Source organism: Colossoma macropomum, unplaced genomic scaffold (assembly GCF_904425465.1).
Source record: "Colossoma macropomum unplaced genomic scaffold, Colossoma_macropomum, whole genome shotgun sequence".
NCBI classification, from domain to species: domain Eukaryota; kingdom Metazoa; phylum Chordata; class Actinopteri; order Characiformes; family Serrasalmidae; genus Colossoma; species Colossoma macropomum.
This window is the reverse complement of record NW_023494787.1, coordinates 19,164,378-19,189,131: the sequence shown is the minus strand read 5'-3', so window position 1 is coordinate 19,189,131 and position 24,754 is coordinate 19,164,378. Positions and strand designations below refer to the sequence as shown.

At 39.2% G+C, this 24,754-nt stretch overlaps 1 protein-coding gene across 3 annotated transcripts in view; it reads right to left on the bottom strand.

The window, feature by feature from the left end:
- kiaa1522 (KIAA1522 ortholog) overlaps nt 1–24,754 on the bottom strand; it is a 48,622-nt gene that overhangs the window by 852 nt on the left and 23,016 nt on the right. For all 3 annotated transcript variants that reach the window (XM_036566351.1, XM_036566353.1, XM_036566354.1), the window contains 5 exons: nt 5,369–5,524; nt 5,221–5,261; nt 4,993–5,134; nt 3,914–4,021; nt 122–3,814 (listed from right to left, as the gene is read on the bottom strand). In XM_036566351.1, the coding sequence (XP_036422244.1) occupies nt 122–3,814; nt 3,914–4,021; nt 4,993–5,134; nt 5,221–5,261; nt 5,369–5,524 (4,140 nt within the window). The remainder of the gene's footprint in view (nt 1–121; nt 3,815–3,913; nt 4,022–4,992; nt 5,135–5,220; nt 5,262–5,368; nt 5,525–24,754) is intronic.

Sequence of the window (24,754 nt, the reverse complement as noted above, 5' to 3'; positions counted from 1 at the left end):
GTTACACTTTTTGTGAACCACATATTTGGTATTCAGTAATACAAAATAAATTACCAGATTATAGGATGTGTTTTTGATGTGTACAGCATAAATGAATAAAATATGGTATTTTATTTCTTACTTGCTGGCATCTTTGTCCTTTGGGATTGTGCTCGCTGGCCAGCAGGTTGCACGTTCTCAATTTGTCCATTCTCTATTCCATTTTTTTGCTTACTTGATGAGCTTTCAATTGCAAGTGCTGTGGCAGTCCCAAACTTATCTAATGGATTTGTTGCATGTGCTGGTTTCTTAGCCACAGGTGGTGGCACCTTAACATGCTTTTTTGTCTCATTTGTAACCGTTGACTTAGTTTGATCAGAAAACTGCATGAGCTCAGCTGCAAGGTTCTGCTTGAGGGTAGCCTGGACCTCTGGAGATGTAGGTGTCTCAATGACAACTTTCTTTGTGCTCTTGGAGAAAATGAAACTGGCTGTGGATGCAGGGGACTTGTGCAGGTCACTACTTTCTTGTGTTTTAGGAGATAGTACAGGTATATCATTGCTGTTCGTGGTGGGGGTTGGCAAGCGTAGGCTGATCCTTGCTGGAACTCCACTGGAGGTCATTGCAGCCGTCTTCATACGTATTGCCTCTTGAAGGCGCATTGAAGGGGCCAAGACCATAGCAGGGGATGACTTCACCGATGATTGCGTGGACTTTAAGCAGGATTTACGTATAGGTTTTTGTGGAATTACCTGACTAGGTGTTCCCTGATCCTGATCTGGGGTGCCTTCCTTATCAGGTTTGCAATCCTGTGAGAGTGTGTTAACCTGGTCTTCAACATTTACAGACCGTAGACGCACCATCTGAAGTAGAGAAGGTGTCACAAGGGGAATGTTTGCATCTTCCTTTGGAATAGGTGCACTTTTAGGCCTGGAGAAAAGTTCCTTGCTCCTGTTGTCTTTGCTCATTAGACTTGGTTGTCTTCTGAAATTAAACGTAGACTGATCTTCCATTGAAAGAGGACTAGCCACTTCAGTAGTGAGTACAGGTGTTTCAGATGTTACTTGCTTTGATAAATCTTTGGCTAACATGATTGTAGGACTTGGAGGATCCTGTAGAGGTGGAAGACGGACTTCCTCAGGCAGCTGTTGGAAAGGTTCCTCCTGGGATTGAGAGGAAAATTCAGGAAGTACAGGAGGTTTTGAACAAACCAGATCATGGGAGACTTGTGAAACATTCTCAGAGGACTGTGGTTTGACTTGGGACTGATCAAATGATTCGTCATCTAACGCCTCTGGACCATTCAAAGAGGAATCAACAGTTGGTTGTTCATCATAAGATTTCTCTGAATTGTGCACTTCCTGATTAGCTATATCTGGCACATAAGAGGAGTCCTCTTGAGCCATGTTGTTTCCCTGTCCGGTTGATTCCATGTTGCGGTCATCTGACATGTCTGAAGGTGTTTCATGTGTGAGTGGTGGTGGAGGTGGAGGAAAGTCTATTTCATCCTGTACTTCAAATACTAAATCAGATGACTCTTCTAAAGGTGGAGGTGGTGGGGGCCAGGAACACTCCAAAATGGAGTATTCTTTTTCTGTATCTGGCTCAAGTGAAGGTTTGGACTCTGAGGAGGCAGGAGAGTTTTTAGAAGGAGGTGGAGGAGGATGATGTGCAGGAGGTGGAGAGGGAGGTGGAGAGTTTCCAGTGACTCTAGGGGGCTCTGAACTTAGATTTTTAGTGGGTGTATGATCTTGAATATCTTTGTCAGTGCAGTGCTTGACAAAGTTTTGGTCCTCTGTGTCAGTGCTCTCTGTCTTTGGGGTCGAAGTGTCATTCTCTAGCAACGCACTTGTATCAAGCTGATGCTTCTCAGTTTTCAACTGCTGTGTTGATGACGGCACTCTTTGATCAACCTCGTCTGATGGCACTTTCTCTGAAGTAACAGGACTTTCTTGTTCCATCTTCTGGTCTTCTAAATCTCTCTGCTCTTGTTTCTCATTCACACTTGCAGTTTCCCTCTCAGGATGACGTTCTTCTTCTTTTTCATTCATCGGTGGACTTTCTTTATGCCTTAAAACTAGAGTTTCATCCAGAGTCACTTGTTTTTGAACAGGCATGGCCTCATTCTTTGCTTCAGTTGTGACCTCTTTATTCTCTGAACGGGGTTCATTTGTTTTCATTTCAACTGATATGTGCCTTTCTAAAGAGGTTTGGTCTGTGTGATCTGTTGTGTCCTGTTTTTTCATTAGTGAAGGGTCTTTTTGTTGTTTTTGAAGCTCATATATCCTGTTGGGGCATGGACTTGGGCCACATAGAAGCTCAACTGTACGTTTATTGTGAGCCCAGGTTTCAGGGGGTGGGGGACAAGGAGCTTTTACTTTAGGTGGAGGTGGAATGTTAAACAAGTCCCTGAGGGCTGATCCTGAGGGTACAGGAGTCACTTTGTTCTTCTCTACTTTAACAAAAGTGGAAAATTTTGGTGGCTGTGACAGAGTGGTGTGGGTTTGTGTAGACAGATGGGCTGGATCTGTTGCAGCTGATGAAAGGGAATTCATTGATGATGAGACTGACACCACAGGAGAGGTTCGTGCACCCATCCTCTCTGGTTTGGGAGGCTTTACCTTGTGCTTTCCTGGAGAGGTAGGACATATGTCTTTAGAAGGATGAGTTGGTGTGCCACTTTGACTTGAGTATCCACTTGATGGTGACACTGTCCTTTCAAATTTATTCTGTGGGGATGAGTTACCTGACCCAGTTTGAGCATCAGTGTAATCTTGATCAGGACTCTGTGGACTGGAAGTCAGAGATGAGTGAGTGTCATCCAAAAATGCTGTTACTGGAGAATGGGTAGACTTATTTTCATTGTTGGATGATATAGGATCTTCTTTTGCATTGACATCTCCATTCATTCGGCCATTATTGGATTCCAAATGATTTAAATCTTTTATGTCTGCCTGTTCCCTTGACCGTTGCTTAAGCTTTTCCTGATGCAAAGAGTATGTCCTCCTTGGTGGTGCTGGTGGTAGTTTAGCTTTCGTTACAGACATGCTACGAGAGAACAGCTGACTGTTTCGGACACTTTCCCCAGTTTCACTCAGTTCCTCTTGCTCTGGTTTATGACTGGCTGCTTTGGTGCTTGAACTTAACCAGCTAGATGAGCTTTTTTGACTCCTTTGTTCCTCTTGGTTTAAATCTGTGACTTCCTTTGTGCTGTCTGTTGGATGTAAAGGTGGAGCATTACCTTTGAAGGAAATTGTTGAGGGGTTGGACGCAACAGTCTCAGAAGATTGCGAATGGCTACGTTTAGAGTTGTTGGAAGGTGGAACATCATGGGTACCACCTCCTGACCGTGAAGAACCTGGACTTGCGGATGCTAAGCTGCTCTTGCTAACTGTACGTACACTGCGCCGGCTGCGGCTCCTGTTAATTTCTATTACATCTATAGCAGCAGGTAGAACTGCATTAGGAATGATCGTGGATAAATAAGTAGCCTGTGGAGAGATAGACATCACAGGACCTTGTGGTTCCTGCAGGAAGGAGGAGGAAGTAGTCATTCCTGGTACAGCAAGGGACTTGGGCCTCTGCATAGGTGACGTTCGAGGCCCGAGTTTGCGGTTTAAGAGTAAGTCATCTCTGTACACAGCCTGTATGTGGTGTCTGAGAAGTTGCTCATCTCTGGAGGCCTGGAGAGCTTCAATGTCCTGTAGATGTACACGGGCCCCTTCATGGTTTGTTACTGGCACCCCTCCATCAATTGTTGGGATTATGACTGTGCTAGATGAATTGTCATCTTCATTGTTTGGGAGTTGCTGCAGTAAAACTCCCTTCCCCATACCTGTTTACAATCAAATGATTTTATGAACACAGTATTTTGTGAACTATATCTTAATACATGTATTACAATGTGCAGTATACTAGCATGTAGATGACATACATAGCTCTCTCTGAACCTGCTGTGGGATTCCCATAATGGTTGTTCTTCTGGTTCTCTTTTTGGTCTTGTCCAGCCTTTTCACAGTGTTCAAGGGCTTAAATGTTGAACCTGAGAATATGAACCTAAGAATGTAAGAAAAGCTACAGGAGCTGGAATGGTTCAGTCCACAAAGCATTCACAAAAGCTGTGGTGTCATACTTGAATATGGAATAATAAAACCATTTTTTCTTTAGATCTTTGTTTCTTAATCCATAATGCTATTACTCATTGCGCATGAGTATTCAGACATTTGTTTGCGTCAAATCTATACACAGTGGACGCAATGCATTTTTTTTTAATTTTGCCATGTCCATTTTGGAAAAGTAGTGTGGAGAGCTGAAAATGTTTTGATTTTTTTTTTATGTTTTTTGAGCATTTTGATGCCTGTAAGCCCAACTTAAGTTGCTTTTGGAATGCTAGCACTACAGTTGACAAAGCAGAAGGCAAACTTATCCATTTCAGCAGCAGAGACAACAGTGACTGGTTGATGGTTAAGTTGATGTTGCCTGTGAAAGTTTGCTAAAATATTCCAGAGGTTAAACAAAATAAAGTTGCATTTTCGCCTTTCCAAAAGTCACGTTTAGTGTGCAAGATCTCATCAGTTATACACGTGTTTAAATGAATTAATGTCTGAAAAAAATCTCATGTGTTAAAGCCTTTACTCTGGGGAAGGCAGTATCACAGTTTCAAATTTTTGCTGCTCCAACACACTTTATCCAGCTCATCATCTGATTATTATGGAGCCCTTTGTGAGCTGGACTGTGTGTTGGGGCAGGAAATATTTGAAACTGTACAGCTCTTGAGGACAGTGGGTCCTCAAGAGCTGGATTAAGAAACTAGATTCTAAACCCTGTGATTGATTAAATGACTTCCTGCACAATATTCATCAAGAACAAACAGGATTCAAATGCCTAATTCTAAACTACACATAGAAAAATGAATAAAATAAGCCGCCAGATATGATCTGTTTAGATTACATTTACAAGTTTAAGACCATCCAAACCATCAGTTTGCTACACCATTGTAATAATATGCTGTACCTTGCCGTGTTAGCACAGGCCGTGAAGACGCTGCAAATATACTGGATACTGATGTGATGGAGGGGTCAGCAGTGCTGTCAAAATCCAGTTGTTCATCTCTTTCCTGGCAACAGGCGTCTTTTTCTTGTGGAGAGTCTGTGCGCTGCAAGAGGAAGCAACCCAGAGAGGACATATGAAGTCACCTGTCAAACACCATATTCTACTTTTTTCTGTATAACAGGAACTTACAACAGTCTGATCATCCTTAAAGTCCACTCCATTATTGTGCTCTGTGGTAGAAATTTAATAAGATGCACATCAGCACTCTAAGATGTATGATGTAAGAAATTAGTTAGCTTAAGATTGTTTAGGAAGAGCTAGAGCAGAGGATGCTCACCCTCCTGTTGTAGTATCTTGAGTCCTTCTTGGGCTTCAGTGTGGAGGTCTTCCAGATACTTTGGCCTGTTGCCCTCAATGAACACATTCTCCTGGTAGTGTTGGGAGGCTGTGTAATGCACTGTCAGCTTCCTCTGCTCATCTTGCTTTTGCCCAGCTACAGAGAGAGTGAGTCATCTTTGTTAGATGCCTGGAAAATTATTCATATTATTCAAAAACATTAGCAGTGTATGTACATAGCATTTTTCAATTATCAAGTAAATGTTATCAAGTACATATATTGATTGTTTACTCTGCAATATAGTTAACATTCATTAGTAACAGCCGTTTGCCATGTCTGGTCACTGTGCCATGTTAAACTCACAACAAGCAGGCGGTGTAAGATCATTACAGTATTAGAGCATGTGAGGTAGAAAAGACTCTGGCCTCAGACTCGATTGGCAGCTCTGATCTAATTGACTACGACAACAAAAGAGAGAGACTCTTGTTTGACTCTTCCCTCCAAATCAAATGAAGGTGATTTACATGGTGAGTGCATCTGACTGAATTTACGCTTCTGAAAAAGCTACGGTTTCATCCATGGTTAACATCTTTCACATTTTTTCTTCACATGCAAATTAACAGATTCCTTCAACATGCAAAATATTTGGCTGGTTTCCCAGAAAGGTTTAAAGCCTAGTCCTTGACTACACTTTCAATGCAGAATGTACATTCAGAATGCCATGTAGTCCAGGCGTAGGCTGACTGGGAAACTGACCTTATAAATGTTTACTAGTTTGTGAAGTGCAGTGTTCTCTGGTTGTGAAAATGCCAGTTTTTCTTTCATTTTCTGTAGTAGCACCTGCTAATGTTGGCAGTCAGATGGACACTTGACAGATTGTAGATAGGATCTCAGCAGCAGTATGTTAGTCTGACACTCATGCTAAATAATCTCTCTAGCTGTCTTGACCTTTAATGCCACCCAATACCAGATTACCCTTTGCATCCCCTTCTTCCCATTCAGCATACAGAAACCTGAGGCTTTAATGCTGCTACTTTGAAAGAAGTTAGAAGTTTTAAATTAAATAACTGTGAAAGTGTTAATAAAGGCTACTAAAGGTTGGGGTGTGTGTGGGGGGGGGGCTAAGCTACTCTGCCCACCTCTGTTTAAATGCTGTTTTAACTTTTTTTAGTCAAAAGGACAAACATTTCTTACAACTGGCAATTACTGGTACCGGAACTTTCTACTGAACTCTAGCATTCAAAAGTTTGGAAACACTTGCCATTTTTACAGTTTCTATTATTTTCTGTACAATAATAACAAAGTGTGTATTTAGATATTACAGACTATTTGCCATTAGATATTTTATGGTTTTGTTCCAAATGTTAACAATTCTGTGAAAAAGAAAGTACTAAGTGATGAATAATGTACTGTAAATATCTGTTTACATACATTTTGTGAGGTTACCTGACTTGAGATTTGAAAAGTGATGAATTATGAATACTAATTTTATTATAACATCATTTTTGAGGTTTTATATTTACATTCATCATTCTGATCACATCTAACATTTTCAATTAATTTATGTATTTACTTATTTACTTAACTTCCTATTGTCCTACAACCTACTAGAAACCTGTGAAGTTGCACAGGACGAGCATTTATATATTTATCTGCCACCAAATTGGTTTTACATTTTCAAAAATATTGATTCCAAACTTTTCAATGCTAGAGTATAAATGAGTATATATTTATATGTATTTGTTCTTATTCAGTGCAGCAGTCAGGTGCTATCAGTCACTCTAGGCCACCATGCTTGCATGCAACCTGGAAAGCTAAGGTGAGTCTTTGGATATGGGTGGTCCAGCTGTCACAATGCATCACATGCTTGTCTCTCTCAGGGAACAGCCTGGTAGACAGATAGACCGTTCAGCATGCGGTGGAGTAAATCCAGGATTGGCTAAGGCCAGAGAAACATTACGCCCCAGGTAGCAGATAAGCTGGATTGGCCAGATAAAACCTCCAGCTTTGAATGCAATATTTCCTTGCTTTTGAGGCATTTGGGAATTGAAAGAGATATTAATTTTTTGTTTGTTTTTGAGCCCCAACTTTCCTTCGCTTTTTGTGTCGTCTTTAACAGCCACTTTACAGTCGTCATTCTGTGCCATATTTAGTGTGAAGTGTTTGCGGTTTACATGTCTTTTCATTTTGACCGCTCTGTAATGAGGCAGCCAGTGGCCCCTGGGCTGCTGAAGTCCAAGAGTGTTATGTCTGATTAGCACTGAGGCTGACTGTTAGCTGGACAATAGGGAGAAACACGACACTTGAGGGTGACCTTTAGTTGCCTTTGGACACTGTCTGAGAAACAGTAAGAAGCTTCATATGGGCCCCCATATCAGCTTCCTAATGTCCCCCTCAGTGCCTTAAACACTTGTGAGAAGAGAAACTCAGCTTTGGCCCTCGTGAAGGACATTAGGATGCAAACGTGATGAAAGGTTTTTGCATAAAGAGGGACCTTCGCCTAAAAGAAATCCCCTCAGCTCTTTAATAGCGTTTTTAACCCCCTACCAGGCATCGTCTTTTAAGTGTCTGGATTAGCGGACACCCAACGGGGGTGTCAGGGTGATCTGGCCGTGAGGACAAGGACTGTGATCTGATGCAGACTTAATGTAAGGAACATGGGCAGGTGCACTATATGAGGCAATCTTACAAACGATACTTTATTAAATGTAATTGCTTGAAAATGCTATAGATAAATGGTGACATGTCTACTTTATTAGGACTGCAACATCTCTTATAATGCATTATTTTGCCACAGATCCATTATTATTAAGGCATTGCAGAGGGATTTCAAGGATGGCAGAGAAAATGAACAAGGGAGCAAGGAAGATAAACCAAAGAACTCCAAAAATACAAGTCTATTTTGATTCTGAACCTTTTGCCTCAGATTGGCAAACATAAAGGAACAAGATGTTTGATAGATTGAGTGATAGTGACTAATGGTGCACTTTTTCACAATCGTCTGTCTTGTTCCTGTCTGGCCACGACCCAGTCTTAGTCTTTCAGAGTCACCTTATAAACAGCAGGGTGCAGCCCGGTAACAGACACATGGTCTCTTCCTCTCTCTGCAACACTATCAGGAAGTTATCATGTCATAAAAAGGAATTAACCTTGCACTCTGATGTCAACAAGCTCATTCTTGATTATTCTTTTTGACAGTGAAGGTTAAGAAAAGCTTCTGGCTTTTCTGAGAACTGCTGTCACGTTAGCTAATGGCCCACGGCTCAGCACCTGCTTCTCTGTTTCTTATTCAGACTTCTGCTGCCCGCTCTTATTCAAATACCAAACACAGCACTTACAGAGGTCAGCTCTTTATTTTCAGTCACAAACCTGTTATGACTGTAATTGTCCAGATTTATGATATACCACAAAGAATATAATTACAATATATTATATATAATGTCATATTTTTTATAATGCAGAACTGATTAAACAGTTGCATGGGTTGGGATACACCTCATCAAATTACATGTTTGATTTGATTTCTAAATGAAATTAAGTTGAAACACTCTTTACAGTATATAGACCTCAATATGGCATTTTTTGTTCAATTCTGTGTTGTCAAAATATTAAATCAGTAAAATAATAAAAGGTAACTAAAACTATGTGGCTAGATTAACAATGCAACATTCCTATGCACTGTCTATGTACACTCTCATATCACCGACCAAAAAAAACTATGCATCTCCAAAATAGTTTTCATGAGAATACAAAAACTTAAGTTAAATGTTATATGTAAAGAGAAATTATTCCAAATCATATTGGAGCATTTCTGTTAGCCCGTTCATCATGAAACTGAAAAACAAATGGTGATACAACGTGCAGTTTTGTCCATTTTTTCCTCTGACACAACCATGACGAGTACCCAAGAGCAATAATGATGCTGAAAGGAGTGCAGTGACTCCAGTGAAGAACCACTTTTGGCTCCCTAAAAAACTTTTCAATGGTTCTCAAACTCGTCATTAGGACCCCCCACCCATTGATTTAAAGAACCATTTTAGTAATTAAGATGTGTCGGCATGAAAAATCTTTCTATATCTCAATGTCCTATCTCTTTCAAAGGTTTTGTTTTTCTCTAAAACTGTGCGTTTAAGCCAAGAACCATTTAGTAACCTTTACATTCAAGAGTGTAGTGGTGTCTTGAACACCAAAGCAGTTCTCTACTCACCCTTCTTCTTGAAGACTGACAGCAAAGATCGAAAGTTTTTACTCAAAAAAAACACCATGCCTGCGTTGATTTGACGTCCCAGCGAGAGATCATTGCGGTGAAAGCCAAAGTGCTTTTATAAAGATCCACCTAACACAGTAAGAGCTGCGGTCCCAGCATCATGACAAACTGTAAGCTGCAGGAGTCACAGAAAGGATGTTGTGAGGTAGCTGTGTCGCGGCAGACTGATGAAGGATAAGCCGAGTGAACACAATGAGATCTACTGTGTGCAGCGTCAATCCCAGCTGCTTTACTCTTCCACCCTCTCCCTCCCTCTTTCCTCTTCAACTCCCCCTCCTTTTGTCACACGTAACTGTCCCTGGACCCTCCTTTGAGTTTTTGACCGTTTTTGCCCCCTTTTTGATTTGATCACTCCAACTGAATTTAGGATAATTTACTGGCTGCGTGTCTAATCCAGCTCCTGTTCTGCTCCTCCCTCACCAAGCAAACCTCACTTACACGTAATATTAGAGGTAACTTTGTACTGCATAGGTGTAGGAATGTAAGTTCTCTGAATGTTTAGTTAGCCCATTAAAGGCTTATTATTCAGTGATTAATTCTAAGACTTATTATTTAGTAACTGCAATAAAAGATTTGGTAACTGCTGTTAAGCTAATATGTGAGTTATGTAGTTATGAATTGAAGTGGAGGCCTACATATAGTATCTTGCACTTCAAAGGGTTAATTGTCTTTGGGTCTGTATGTGATTTTTATCCATTAACAATCAGTTCAGTGTCCACTGACTTCTTTGAGAGTGAGTCACTGGTTGCTTTAGCTCTGTTAGTTGCGTTCACAGCAATGCTATCATTATTCTATCGTTCGATTTCACCTACCTAAAATAACAAAAGTCTCAGATAGGGAGTTTTGCTGGACAGAGAAAACAGTAATCAGTGTCTTTTGACCACTGTTTAGTTTAACAGACCACCCCAGTAATTATGTCCCAGACAAACCTCATTTGTTTTGGTGTTTAGGCTTTAAAACTTGATAAATTAGTCCAGCTGGGATTGCTCTTTCTTAGTGTCGTGCAGGTTTCAGTGATAGTATCAGGACTCTACATGTTCCTTTAGCTGACAATCTCTGTGCCAGTGATGCATCTCTGCAGGGGGTACAGCTGTGGCCTGCTCGAGGCTGACAGGGTGACATGCTGTTAAACTCTTTATCCTCCCTCCCACTGCCTGCCTCACTGCACAGACCCTACTTTTGGCACTGAAGCAGGAACTCAAGTGGAGTTGGCTCAGAAAAGGGGGCACCATTTCAAAAGAACATACAAAGGGAGCCATTTTGGGCGGTACTTTGCCAGCTCTTACTTTGTCCAGTGGGTTAATCCTTTTGGCCTTCACATTGCTGTGTATCTTTCACTGTCTCCACTTCTTATTTCAATCTCAGGCTTCCTATCACTCTCCACTTCACCAGCCTGTCAATTTCTCAGGTTTACTGGATGTTCTCTGATCTCCAAACTATCTCTTTATTTCCACCTCTCATCCACTGACTGTTAGCATTCACCTGTTGCCCTACTATTTCTAGCGTAGAGGCATGCACCATTGTGAAAAGGGTGGAGATGTAGGTGTACATGCTTGAGATCCCTTTGGAAATTTGAAGGCAAGACGCTCCAAAAAGCAGACTGAAACTGTGCGCCTCCTGTTGTTTCCTCATGCAAGTCCCATTAATATTTATCAGGTGATCCTAAAGCCACCATCTGGCACACGGCGAGGGGTGAGGGGCATGCTTATGAGGCCAGCCGATGGACCCCAAGTTTCTATACACAGCCAACTTCACACACCAGTCCTTTTGTTCAGACATACAAATCAGGTTTGCAGGAAACAAATGACACATGGTGACTATTTTACGCTAAATTAGCCTGGCGTACTCCAGACTCTTGATTTGACTTGGCATCACTAAACTCAGCTTGCTGATAGCAAGAAAACTAATTTTGTAGTTTTGTGTGGCCTTAAACAAGGAAAATGTAGTTTTACATAAGAAGACTAAAGATTCTCATTCCTCTTTTTGAAACTGAGAAACCCCATAGCTGCTTTAGTAGACTGTTTTAGGTTATTGGTGTGCTGCAAGGTGAAGCACCATCTGCAGAATTTTGGGGCATTTGGCTGAATCTGAGCGGGTCATGCTTTTGTACATTCCGGAGTTCATCCTGAATTCATTTTGAGGTAATACAGCTTGGATCACGAGCAGTTCCTTTGTTATGCTCCTTTTGCTGTCCATGGTTTCAACATCAGTAAAGACAAATTGGTCAGTTCTACTTCCAGCCATACTGCATATGTTATAGGTTATAGGCCTTGGATCACATGCATTTGCCAATGTCATTGTAGTATATTCTTTTGTTTAAGGCAGTCTTTGCAGATCTTCACATACACCTTAGATACTTGGCAGTAATGTATGATGCTTGATCTATTCAAGCTTTCTATTATTTTCTTTGAGTTTTGAAGTAACATTCATTCATCCATTTTATGATCTTCCACGGTATGTCTGGTAATTTGCTATTGCTAAGCTCAGTGGTACATTCTTATTGCTTGGCTATATTTCTGGCTGTATGTGTGATTGATTCTTATATATATAAAAAGGCTGTTATTGTTATTGTAAAAGTTATTGTTTTATTTCAGGTTCAGTGTTCTGGAGAGCCAGTACAACAAAATCATGAATCATATATCAATTAGGTCAAAAGCTACAAGTTACAGTCAAATGCAAAGGTTTGAACACCCCTGGTCAAATTACATGTTTTCTGGATTTTGTGAAAATAAACTAAACTAAGTGTTTGCACATTCTACACAGGAAACAAAATTAAAAATAGCATTTTTCTGCAAATGTGCCATAGTCTTTGCACAGGCCCTTTGTTTTAAATGAGTTTTAAATCAGTAATTATGCATTAAAATATGTAGAACATTGATCTCTGTAGAGGATGTGTTAAATTATTTTAAATTAGAAAATCAACAAAATGTGTTATTTGACTGGGGTGCCCAAACTTTTGCATACAACTGTACTGCCACTAAGGTTATATCTGTACTTGTCAGAATGATGAATGTAAATTCCAAGACTATGCCTTTTAATACATTCATATGTTTCATCTACATGATTTATTTTGCTTTTAAAATGTTTACTGTGACATTTGATAGATTATCCTGTTTTCTACTAACACCATCACTGCAGTATGACATGTTTATCGAGTCCACCAGATGGTACTAGTCTTATCCTAAGATAAGATCTGTTTACAGATCTCCCTCTGTGTCCTTGTTTATGTATTGTCCTGTATTTCTCTGAAGCTGACATGGTGATGTAATTTGGGTGGCCCTCTTCGGTGCTCATAATTAGATCCCATTGGGTAGGTCAGTTCATTCTAGTTAAAGAGGCCTGCAAAACTCTGTGTGACTTCCTGATTAAGTCTGTAAATAGATGTAAGGTTGGGCAGTAAAAAAAAAAGCTAAAATAGAGTAGGCTAAAATGCAACATACTTACAGACATTTTTACTGTAAACATATCACGATATTTCATTTTTCTGAGGTTTGCAAGCAAGTTACAGAAAAAAATGCACCAGCAAACCAGCAGGGCTGCATAAAAAATGAAAATGAAGAACTGAGTACCATTTTTTAAATAGGCAATTTGCAAAAAAAAGCAGTAAAAATAAATTAATAAACTAAGATGATGGCATAATGAGCTGACATTCAATCAGCTACTTGCTACTATGGAGTTTGTGCAGTTACTATACAGTATATACTATGCAGTCATTGTTGTTTTCTAGCGCTGTGTAATTGGTCCCCATTATATAATATTTTAGATCTAGTGATGATTCCCATGATTCGCTCAGAAAAGTGTACAGTGACAATGTATTTTGATAACACTAATGATAACATATCATCACACTGCCCAACTCAGAGTAATGAGATGTCAGCACCAGTTTGGTTAGCTACTAATGAGCTTTGCCTGGAAGATTTCTCTCATAAGTGTGGCTGAAGGAAATAAGATCATGATCTCTAATATCTTATTCTCAGGCTCTTATGTATACACACTGTTTCCTCAGTGTACAGGTTTTTGCTCTCGAACAAAAGGCTGACATCTCTGTTCTACTTGAAATCTCTTACAGTCAAACAGAGCCACACTATCCACCACAGAATACTTGTCTAGTGAAAGTGTGCAAAGTCTGCTGAAGTTCCTGTGAGGCAGCGCCGCTTGCGCTGAGTTGGGGGACAGAGGAACATCTGTTTGTGATGAAAAGCAGCCAGATGAGATCTTGCTCTGGGCTCTCCGTGGAGCAGGTCTCCACCCTCACATGACCCCTAACTGGAAAATCCCCAACCATAAGCACCTCATGTTAGCTCATAGTGCATATCGCCTTCCATCTTCAGTGCACTGTCTCCATATGTGTGGGTGAGTGGGTGTGTACAGAGTAATAGACTGTGATAGAAAATTTAAATCCCAGGCCTATTACATACTAAAGCTTATTAGTCAGTACATGATGAACCACTGGATGTCAACAGTGTTAAATGCTGTCTCTGCAGAGTATATCATATCATATTAGAGTATAAAATTTTAAATTTAGTAATATTAGAGCTAGTTCAGTTGGTAATTATATGGTAATTGTAATACCACCAGGAAAAACACAATCTGTAGGGTAAGACTCAGAGTACCTTTATAACTGCATTTGCTAACAATGGTATAGTTTATCATAATCCTAGCTCAGTCACATAGCTAAAAACAGTAGCAGCCACAATTCCGAAGCCTGTATTTTGTGTATGTTCCACATTCACAACTCATCCTTTTGTTCCACAGCAAGCTATCATGCCATGGAGTTGCATAGGAGGGCATTCTCATTAAAAATTTATACACAGTAGTACAGGCATCAATAGAAAGTTAATGTACCATAGTGGAGCGCAGTATAGTATCGTTTCTGCTTAACTGTCTCTAATCAGGAGTGCTACAAGAAAGCATTGTATGTATGCCAGGTGAAGGAATCTGCATGATGTTTCACATCCTGGTATGTTGGCTTTCCTTGTAAACAGTAAACACCATGAACAACTGCTTCTTCATTTTCATTTTCAGTTAAATTAGGATCTGCTAACCCACCTTTTTCATTCAGTTTATTGCTGTCATATGAATACTTCATAACATCACTTTTTAAAGTATTGCACAATTCTAGAAAGGCAGCTGCCCTTCGTATAATCATTTATTGATGAATGGATCTAAAGGAACTGTCAAAAGTAATTTGGAAAAGAATCTACATTAAATGGCATTTTTTCTTTGTCCAATGAAATTACCTTTCTGGTGGTACAGGTTTTGTTATGACTACCTTAATTCCTTTCACTGCATTGCGTTTTGCTACCCACTGGGTTTGTGAATGTTACTAACCAAGTCCTGCCCCAGATATAAGAGCCCTTCTGCTGTTCATTTCTGCACAAACTTTCTTCTCCTAAATGTACTGTACATAAGGAAATGATAGTGTTGACTCTCAGGGCCATTGGAGGAGACAGAATGAATATGTCAGGGCAGCTTTCCAAAACCTCAAGGGAGGATGAAGCATCTTTGACCCGCTCCCCTCTCCTTTGTCTCCCTCCAGCAATACTGCTCAGTCATCATGCTTATTTTAGTTCACTCTGTAGTTAGAGCACCAGCACCTCCAGTCACTATCAGCATGGACCAGAGCTGAAAGTTTACTTTTTTCCTCACTCATTTCACGGAACAACATGTTTTCAAAAAAATAAATATAAAAAACTGCATAATCCTTTTCCTCCTACGTAAACACTCTAAGGCCTGAAAGCCTCATCAATTGTAACTGTTAATAACCAATGTGGAGGCGTTGTCTGGTTATGCACGTCACAGTGACATTGGATGGCTTTCATCCAAGCAGATATCGCCCCCAGACTTTTCACTGAATTGACATGTTTGACAGGGTTTTCTTTCTTCATGCAAAGATGCTCCCCCATTCTTGGTTGAAGTTGAAAGTGAATTCCATTGCTTTTTTCAAAATGTCTGCATTTTGCAGTCATTAAGATGTGAACAAAGTCACTGAGAGTGGTTTTATGTGAATACTGCTTTCTTGAGAAGCTTACTGCATCAGAATTCTTGACAATGGTGGTGATGGGAATCAGATGTCCAAAGTGTTTAATGCTTCTAAAAGCCACCACACAGACAGCAATTGCATGAAATGGTGACAAATGTGTTGCCTGGGGTTTTAACGATTTGGGCTGAAACATATTTTTTAAATCTATTCCACGCAAGGGTGTTGTAAGGCAACATAGAACCCAAAGAACCTTTTAAGATTTAGCACTATTTCATCATTATTAGCATTAGATGTTAAACATAAAAGACATGTGCCCGTTCAAATACAATGGCCATATCATATATTTATATATTGTAGACATCACAATCCCTGTAAAGAACCACTACTGTAAAAAAATCCAAGTTGGAAAGTTTCTCTGCGATAGACATCACATCAAATGTTTTACAATGACTTCAATAACATCTAAATTATTAAATTCATTGTACTTCCCTTTAAACAAAGACTTGTTCTGCTTTTTACTGTAATGCAAAATGAACAGTTAACAAGGTGATTAGGACTTGAAACACTGTTACTGTTGTTATCATCTTTTTTCAAAATGATGTATTTAAGCAGGCGAGTCAAACCCTGGAAAGCAACATTTTAATAACTGGTGATTCACAAGGACATCTACTGAGTGGTGTTACTGTATAATAAGACTGACCAGGGCTGGGTTTCCCAAAAGCATCTTAGTACAAAGATGATTCTTAAATGCAAGAGCAAGCATCATACTGAACATTCTCTCTGCCTATTAAGATGATCTTAACGCTAAGGTGCTTTTAGGAAACCCAGCCCTGATCTCTGCTACAGGATCCTTATGCATTCCTCAAAAGCCTTCTCACTAAAGCCTTGAGCACATGATTTAATATCGCTTCTGGTCCCAGGTTTACTGCTGTATATATGAATTGAATAATCCAATCACCCGAGAAGCTGGCAGAGTACTGTATATATATACAGATTGGATTGCTATAAACGTTCTCTTGTTCATCTCAATGTCGAAATGACAAAGGGCCAAACACATAAATAAACCATAGTGTCAGCCTTTCAGGAACAAGCTGCATCTCATTTTCTGCCTTTCTTGACTATACTGCATGAGAAAGAGGCAAGCATTTATATTCAAGCAATCAGCATTCAGCCACTGACCATGTGGTTCTCCTTCAGGGTGATAGTGCTAATTTAAGCGTTTGTTTTGGAGAAGAAGTATGCACTGGGAAGGAACAGAACTTACATTATACTAGCTATTTTGTGATTACATTATGCTTCAGTATGCCAATGTTTTTGAATGTGTGATTGCATGTCAAGAAGGATATTCCAAGACTAACAGAAGATTGGAAATGCATGCACAAAAATTCAACCGAATAGTAGAGAGAGCTAAAACTCACTGTTTATATTTAGGCCATAATTTGCACTGTTTTCTACCCTGAGACAAAAGCCCTCAATACAAAACCCACATATTCAGCCACACTTTCTCTCGTTGCTTTGCTATTCCTTTAGGTGACCCCTAACCTCTGTGCGGCAGAGGACAAATTTAACATTGTGTTTTCTGAAAGTTGAGTGACACTTCTAGCATGTTCTTTCCGCTAGCATCATGACTTTGTTAGCTTGAAGTGCTGTCTCTCTCTCTCCATCCTTGGGGATCACTCATTAGCCTCAACAACTGCAGGCAGCGTTGCAATCACGCTGGACTGGAACACAGGTCACCACAGGCCACTGTGTGGAATTGGACTTTTCAAGCGGCCTTGACTTGGTATATCATCACTGCTACAATTTTTGCATATTGTTGCTGTCTGAATAAAACTTTGTATATCAGTCTTTGACCTTTTTTTGCAGAAATTTCTGCTGTAAACAAGTTAGTAATGTTTCTTTCTTTCTGTAAAACATTCTATTTTGGAGATACAATGTTTTGTTCTGACAGCAATGATAGATGTTTTTAATATTTTGTTAGTCTTGGAACATCATAATACCCTCTTTGGCATGCAACAATCAATAACATTGGCATACTGTATAATGTAATTAAGAATAGCTAGTATGTAAGTTAGTGTAGTAGGTTTTGTGCATACTGAATGTGTTCACTTTCCTTCCAGACCTCTTCCAAGAAGGCTGAACTACAGTGCAGGTCACTATAGGCTACAATGCTGAACTATTAGGCCCTATGAAGACTTTCTTTTTTCTGTCGTTGGTCTTGAGTCTGTATGTCGCCTTGACTCCATTTCTTGTTTTTTATTTATTTATTTTCTTACAAGCTTTAAAAATACGCCAATATGGGCTCCCAAGTCGCTCAACCATCTAAGTATTGGCCTGATCATCAGCAGATTCAAGTTTAAGTTCAGTCCCCAGTGATGCCACAGCCAGTCCAAGATAGCATAATTGAACTCTTTCTGTGGGTGGGTAGGATGGCCCTCGCTCAACCCTCATCACTCAGTGTGATGCCAGCCAATGTGGAAATCTGTTAGCTTTGTGTGATAGGGTGGGACCCAACTAGTGGGTGGGACAACTGGGTAAAAAAGAAGTGGCCCGAAGTGGTCCAAAACTAATATAATCTTGTTAAATCCGTCCCTTATAAAGAGATTTTCTTATGACAGCAATAACATTCTTGTTATTCATAGATATTGAAGGGAAGACTGTACACAGTAGATACTGGCGGTCTGTCTAAGCACTCTGCTTTTTGAGATATGCATCTTTTAGATCAGTCGCTTTCATTTTGTGAGAGTCCGTACTCGCTTCAGTCGTGTCATTGTGTGATATTGCATCCTCTGCATAATGGATGTTAATTCACGCAGGCTTTCAAAAAGAAACTCATAAATCTATTTGTTGCATAGAGCTCCCCTATTTTGGCCATGCTGAGTAGGGATACTGTCCAGTTTTAAATGTTTTAAGACACAATGAAAGAGAAAGTGGGAGAGAGAAAGATTATAAAGATATAAATACTATAGGAAATTCCTTCCACTGTGGTTAAACGTTTGCCCCGAAAAGCATCAGGCTTCTAGAATACTAGGACTTTAATTCAGGGATAATTACACACTCATAAACACCAAAGCAGGCTATTGTGGACGGACTATGATAGCAATCCAGAGAAGGAAGCTACGAAGCTCTGCTTCTCTTGTGTGGCTTTGCTCTTGCACACAAGCAGACTGTATTTTCTGGCATGAACTTCTATCACTGTTGTGCAAATTTTGGTCAAGGTCTGTTTTTAAAAAGTTGCCAGAAAGGGAATTTCTTCCTGTGTTTCACGCCAAAGACAAATACAAGTCATTAAACTTCATTAAAAAGGAGCAGTGATGAGGAACAGACAGCTATTTTTCCTTTGCAGAAATGAGGACTGTTAGTACATTCTTTCCCCCAAGGCTTTTTAAAGCCCATTTAACCTTTGACCCTACTCAGAGGAAAAAAGAAGCTTGTCATGTCTGGCCTAGTTTGGGACTAACAGTTCTAAACTAATACAGAAAGTTCACAGACATGATAACATTGTTTTCTTAGACAAATGTGGAAAGACCTTTTAACCATAAGCTGAACTGTTAGCTCAAGAGATCAGGGATGCACTTTAAATCAGCAAAGCATGGTTTTAACATCACCTGACTGCAGTTAATGGAGTGCTTTAGGCTCTGCAGCTGAATGAAAAGCTTTAGTGCAAGTAATGATTGTAAACATCTCTCGGGGCTCTAAAGGCATGGAGGCTGTGCAGGAGACAGCATTCTCAACAAAAGGCCTAATATTGCCTGCACATATAGTGACTGCACTGTTGTCCCATCATCACCTCAATGTACCTGCAAAGCACTGTTGCTCACCAATGAATTACACTGCACCACTATGAATTATATCAAATATGGATATATACAGTACTTTGCAAAACTCAGAGACCACCCTTCATTTGTTTAATTTTCAGTCCAAATGGCCATTAAATATGACATATTCAATTTTAAGGAGATATTTATGAGCAGTCTAAAACTGGAGTTCAAAATATGATCAAACATTATAGGGCAATAGGATTCTAGTAGACCACCAAAACTGTGAACATCAGATAAACAGTACTTAAAGCTTTCATCTGTGAGAGAGAGGAGAAAATCAAGCTCCACTCTCATTTCCAATCTTAAAAAATCCATAGGAGTTTCTGTCCATCCTCCCACTGTCAGAAGACAGCTCAACACTATGGGTCTGAAAGGACGTTTAGCTGTCAAGAAGCTGCTACTGAGAAAAGAAAGTAGACAAAAAAAGAAGAAAATTTGCAAATCAAACAAAGAATCTGCTGCTGTTCTCAGAACAATGGCCTGGCCAGCACAGAGTCCAGACCTCAAGATCGTTGAATGTGTTTGGGATTACATGGATGATGAGAAGCAGAACGCACAACAAACTTCTAAGCCTTCGGAGGTGTGGACAAATATGGTGGACACATTAAATACTGAAACATTCGATATTATACTTAGTTTTATAGTTTTACTTTAATTTTATAGATATATATATATTATATAGATATTTTATATCTATATATATATATATATATATATATATATTATAGATATGTATATATATATATATATATATATATATATATACACACACACACTGAAGAGCACTTTATCACTGAGAATACAAACATGCTTGATGCACCGTTTTTGTGAACTCCTGTAATGATTCCTCAGCCACTGAAAAGACTAAACTAACAACTCTCAACAAATCTGTGGGCCAGAGAGCCTCTGTGTGTATTTCAATTTTAGATCACATTTTGCTAAAACCAGAACTGAAAATACCCCAACATGTCAACAGCAAATGAAGCTTGAAATATAATATTAAATGAACGCTAATATGTATATATATATATATATATATATATATATATATATATATATATATATATATATATATATATATATATATATATATCGCCGCTGTCAGATCAAAACCTTGTATCTCCAAAATAGTAACTTTACAGGAGAAGGAAAAAACACACTTTACTTTTAATGTAAGTCAATGGAACCAGACTTTTTTCCACGTCATTTTGGGTTATTTTTCTCTGTTCATCATCAAATTTACTTACAATATAAAAGACAAGGTATTTTCAAATTATGTATATGGAGATACAACGTTTTGTTCCGACAGCAGCGATACATACATACATACATACATGTATATACATATATATACACACACATACATACATGCATATACATGCAGGTATATACATATATACACACACATACAGTCCTGTATTGGTGTAGCACTGTTGCCTCACAGTAAGAGGGGCCTGGGTTCGATTCCCAAGCGGGTCACCAAAGTCCTCTCTGTGTGGAGTTTGCATGTTCTCCCCGTGTCTGCGTGGGTTTACTCCGGGTTCTCCGGTTTCCTCCCACAATCCAAAGACATGCGGGTTAGGCTGATTGGGCACGCTAAATTGACCAAGTCCGCCGGAAACATGGAGCACTTTTTTGTCACCCTACATGCTGAGGATTGTAGTGCAGCACACTGTCAATCTGGATTTCTGTATTACACAAACTTCCTAGTTTTTTATCTTAACTTGGGATCTGACAGGCCAAGATAAGGTTTTTCACTTACAGAAGCAAGTCTTGTTTTAATTTAGGAATCTCATCTTATCTTACAGCATCTTATCTTAAGCTAGGAAATCTTAACTTACTCCATCAAAGTCAACAGTCAACTGTGGTGTCTGTTACCTAGCAACCGACCCTGCGCGCACAGCTGAAACGTAGACACATAGTTAGCCAGACAGCTAACGTTAGCTACCGTTACTGAGGTGAAAAAGGTCCAACAAAACTGAAGCGCGATAAACTGAGAGTGAAGAATATCGTGTCAGCATTTCGTGCCGTTTATCAGAGCGTCGCTGCTCCACGTTCAGTTTCATTTCCCAAACGCTTTAGCCGAGCGCGCTAACGTTATTCCTCCGCATTCACCACCATCACTGTAATTTTGTATCATCAACATGAACACACGAAGGTAATAAGAGGGGCGGTGGAGATCGTGTGTGCAGCGTCTGGGGTTTTAAAACGCTGTTAGAAAAGAAAAACCTTAAGTCAAAGCACAAGCATAAATGTAACGTGATTCTGCTGGTTATAGTGAACTATGCCGCCTGACACTGCACAAAACAATAGAAACAGACGGTTAAAACAGAAGTTAAGACAGTTCTGGGGTTGTCTTAAAGTTTGGACAGAATTTAGGAAATTTTGTCTAGTTAGGATGTTTCTGTAATACTGTTTTCTTATCTGGAGCTAGGATAAGATAATGAACTTAAGAACTGTTGTTTTGCGCCAGTCCAGTATAGGACTGTGCTGTGTGCCTGATCTGACCCACAGGCCTTGTGTTTAACAAGCTATAGACAACACTCTGTATGTGTTTGGGATTCTGCAAATAGAGGCATTTAGCTGTCCAGATTTTTAGGAAAATAGTGAATATGGATTTAATGCCAGTCGAGATGAGGAGATATTTTGGAGAAGACTGTTTCAACTGAGTTCAAATGTCCTGTTACATTAGGAAGATATTTGAATTGAACATGAATATGATTTTTTATGTCTGTATTTAAACACAGTAGTTATAAATGCTGCAGTAATGACATGCAGGAAATACTGAATATGAAAAGACTCCTAGATTAGATCTAAACCATTAATGGACAAAATTCAGGCTTCAGGCTCCTATCACTGTTTTTAGCTATGTGTGTGTACTTCAGTGCATGTTTATAGTAGGACTGTTTAAGTCTTTGAATAGTCATGAAAATGTGAACTATCAAATAGTAAATTAAGATTTTTTACATTTTGTGTTAAATATATATATTTATATAATAAAAGGTCTCTGACTTTTGCACAGAACTGAAGCAACATTTCCCTGTCTGGTCCTTAGCTTTATCTTAAACATCCTTAGTCAGGACAATGGTGAGCAATACTACCTTGACTGGCATTTGCCTTGAAATGTACTTGGGCCTGACTGAAGATTCAGCTGCACTCTATGTCTTTTTTGCATTTACACAGAGCACAAACAGTTAACAGTTTAGCCAAGTTTAGAACAGTTTGATCTTTTTTTCTTAAATCTTTATTTTATTCCAAAAATGCTTTGTTTTAAAACATTCATTTGTCTCTATGTGTTTACCTCTGAGAGCAAAAAGTCTCATGTGATCCACAACCCCCTAGCAAATTTTGCCAAATGCAGCCAGTATCTAAACTGCAGAGAAAATTAAATTCAAGTACTTATGATAATGAGAAACAGAACTCATCTTTGTACTCATCAGAATACATCTTATGTATCAGCGTGTGTTTGTATGTTTCTCCCGGTCACTTGACAAAGTCATAACAGAGACTACTATCTATCTAGTGCACACGGTGTGAAAGGTCAGCGCTCAAACGCGGCTCACATTCATCAAAAAGATGCAGTGAACTTTATAACAATTAACATACTTTCTTATGTTTGTGCTGCCCAGATTGAATATATTGAATATATTGAGTCAAATAGCAGGAATTTGCATGTGAGCATACAGTATTTCCAAACCCACCACAATCACATTCCCTTTTCCTCTGTAAAATCCCATTTGTCATGGTGAATGAACAAAGAACTCATCATTCCCTCTTTTAACTAAGTGTTTCCGCTTGGCTTTTATTTAAGTCTGTAACACAATAACCCGTGCCAGGTTTTTTTTTTTCTCTCAGACATGTGGAAAGCAGCTTTTTAAACAATGAATTGTAAAATATCTAATTTCAGCACAGTTTATGTGTAGCCTGTTACAATTAGGAGGGGTGAATTTCCATGCAAACAGGCATGATAATGATTGGCTCTGGTTAATATATAGTTATAATGAATGGCACAGGTTAAGAATGACTGGCACAGGTTAATATATAGCTATAATGACTGGCACAAGTTAATATATAATTATAATGACGGGCACGGGTTAATAGGGGTTGCAGACATCTGCATCAGAAGTGCTTTGTATCACACAGAATTTTTCAGAATTTTTCTAATGAAATTTCATGAAATGAGCCATGATATCATATCAATACAAAAAGCTTGGAAGCACCATTTGCTCATAACAGTTATTATTTCAGTGCGTTGGGGTAAAATGTGACATGAGATGACATCAAATGTGCACCTGGAGGTTAGAAGAGGTTAGGAAAGGCTAGGATTATGTTTTTGTTTGTGATCTGCATGATGAATCAGTAGACATGATTGAAATATAAAAGAAAGAAAATCTGTCGTGTCAATGAGACCTCACAATGGGAACTGGTATGAAAGCACAAACAAGTCTGTACGGTTGCTCGTCTTGTCTATACTCTAATAACCTTAACACAATTTGGGCCTAATGCAGGAAGCGGCTGCACTGAGCCCCATTACAATCAGACACAGAGTGCTTTGTATCAGAAACCGCTTCCTTTAGCTCAGCTCTCACTTGCAGTGCTGCATCCTGGATGCTCTTGTGATATATGAGGGTTGTAAAGTATCTTGAGACCACAATTTGAGCCATTTGAGTTCAGGTACCATAAGAGTAGAGCTGATATTTTAACATATTATTCCAGTAACATTTAGGTCCAATTCTTTGAAATTCATTTATGTGTGTGCATTTATTGTAACAGCTTAATGTGATATGTCCTTGTCTCTGAGGAACTTGGCATGAAGAAAATAAGCCCAAACCCAAGGTCATTTAGAGTGCTCAGTTATAGTCTAGTTAAAACAATGATAGAGATGTTTTAAAGCGGGGACATGTCTATGGGTGGGCTGGGGTGAGATATGCCTTGCACACCCTCAGGAATTATCTGCCCATTCAATGAAAAGTTTTCCTCTTTAGTTCATACAAATGCTCATTGCTCATAAAATCTAAGTCAAAATTTTATAGTTTTTTTTTTCTTTTTCTCAGGGTAACAGCCCTGGACCCCCTTACAAAAACCGGATACTGTAACTGTATTCTGTTTGCCCAGCCCCATTAAACAATGTCATTGTTTACATAGGAAAACCAACATTGTTGTTGTTGCCCACCCAAATAATTCAAATGCCCACCCAAAGATGGCATCCTAGTAACACCTCTGTTTTAAAGTAATGGAAAAATCAAATTTTTGCAGTTTTCCACTTATCCCACATGTAGCTGATCAGCCAAGACATGTCTGGTGTCCAAATTGTG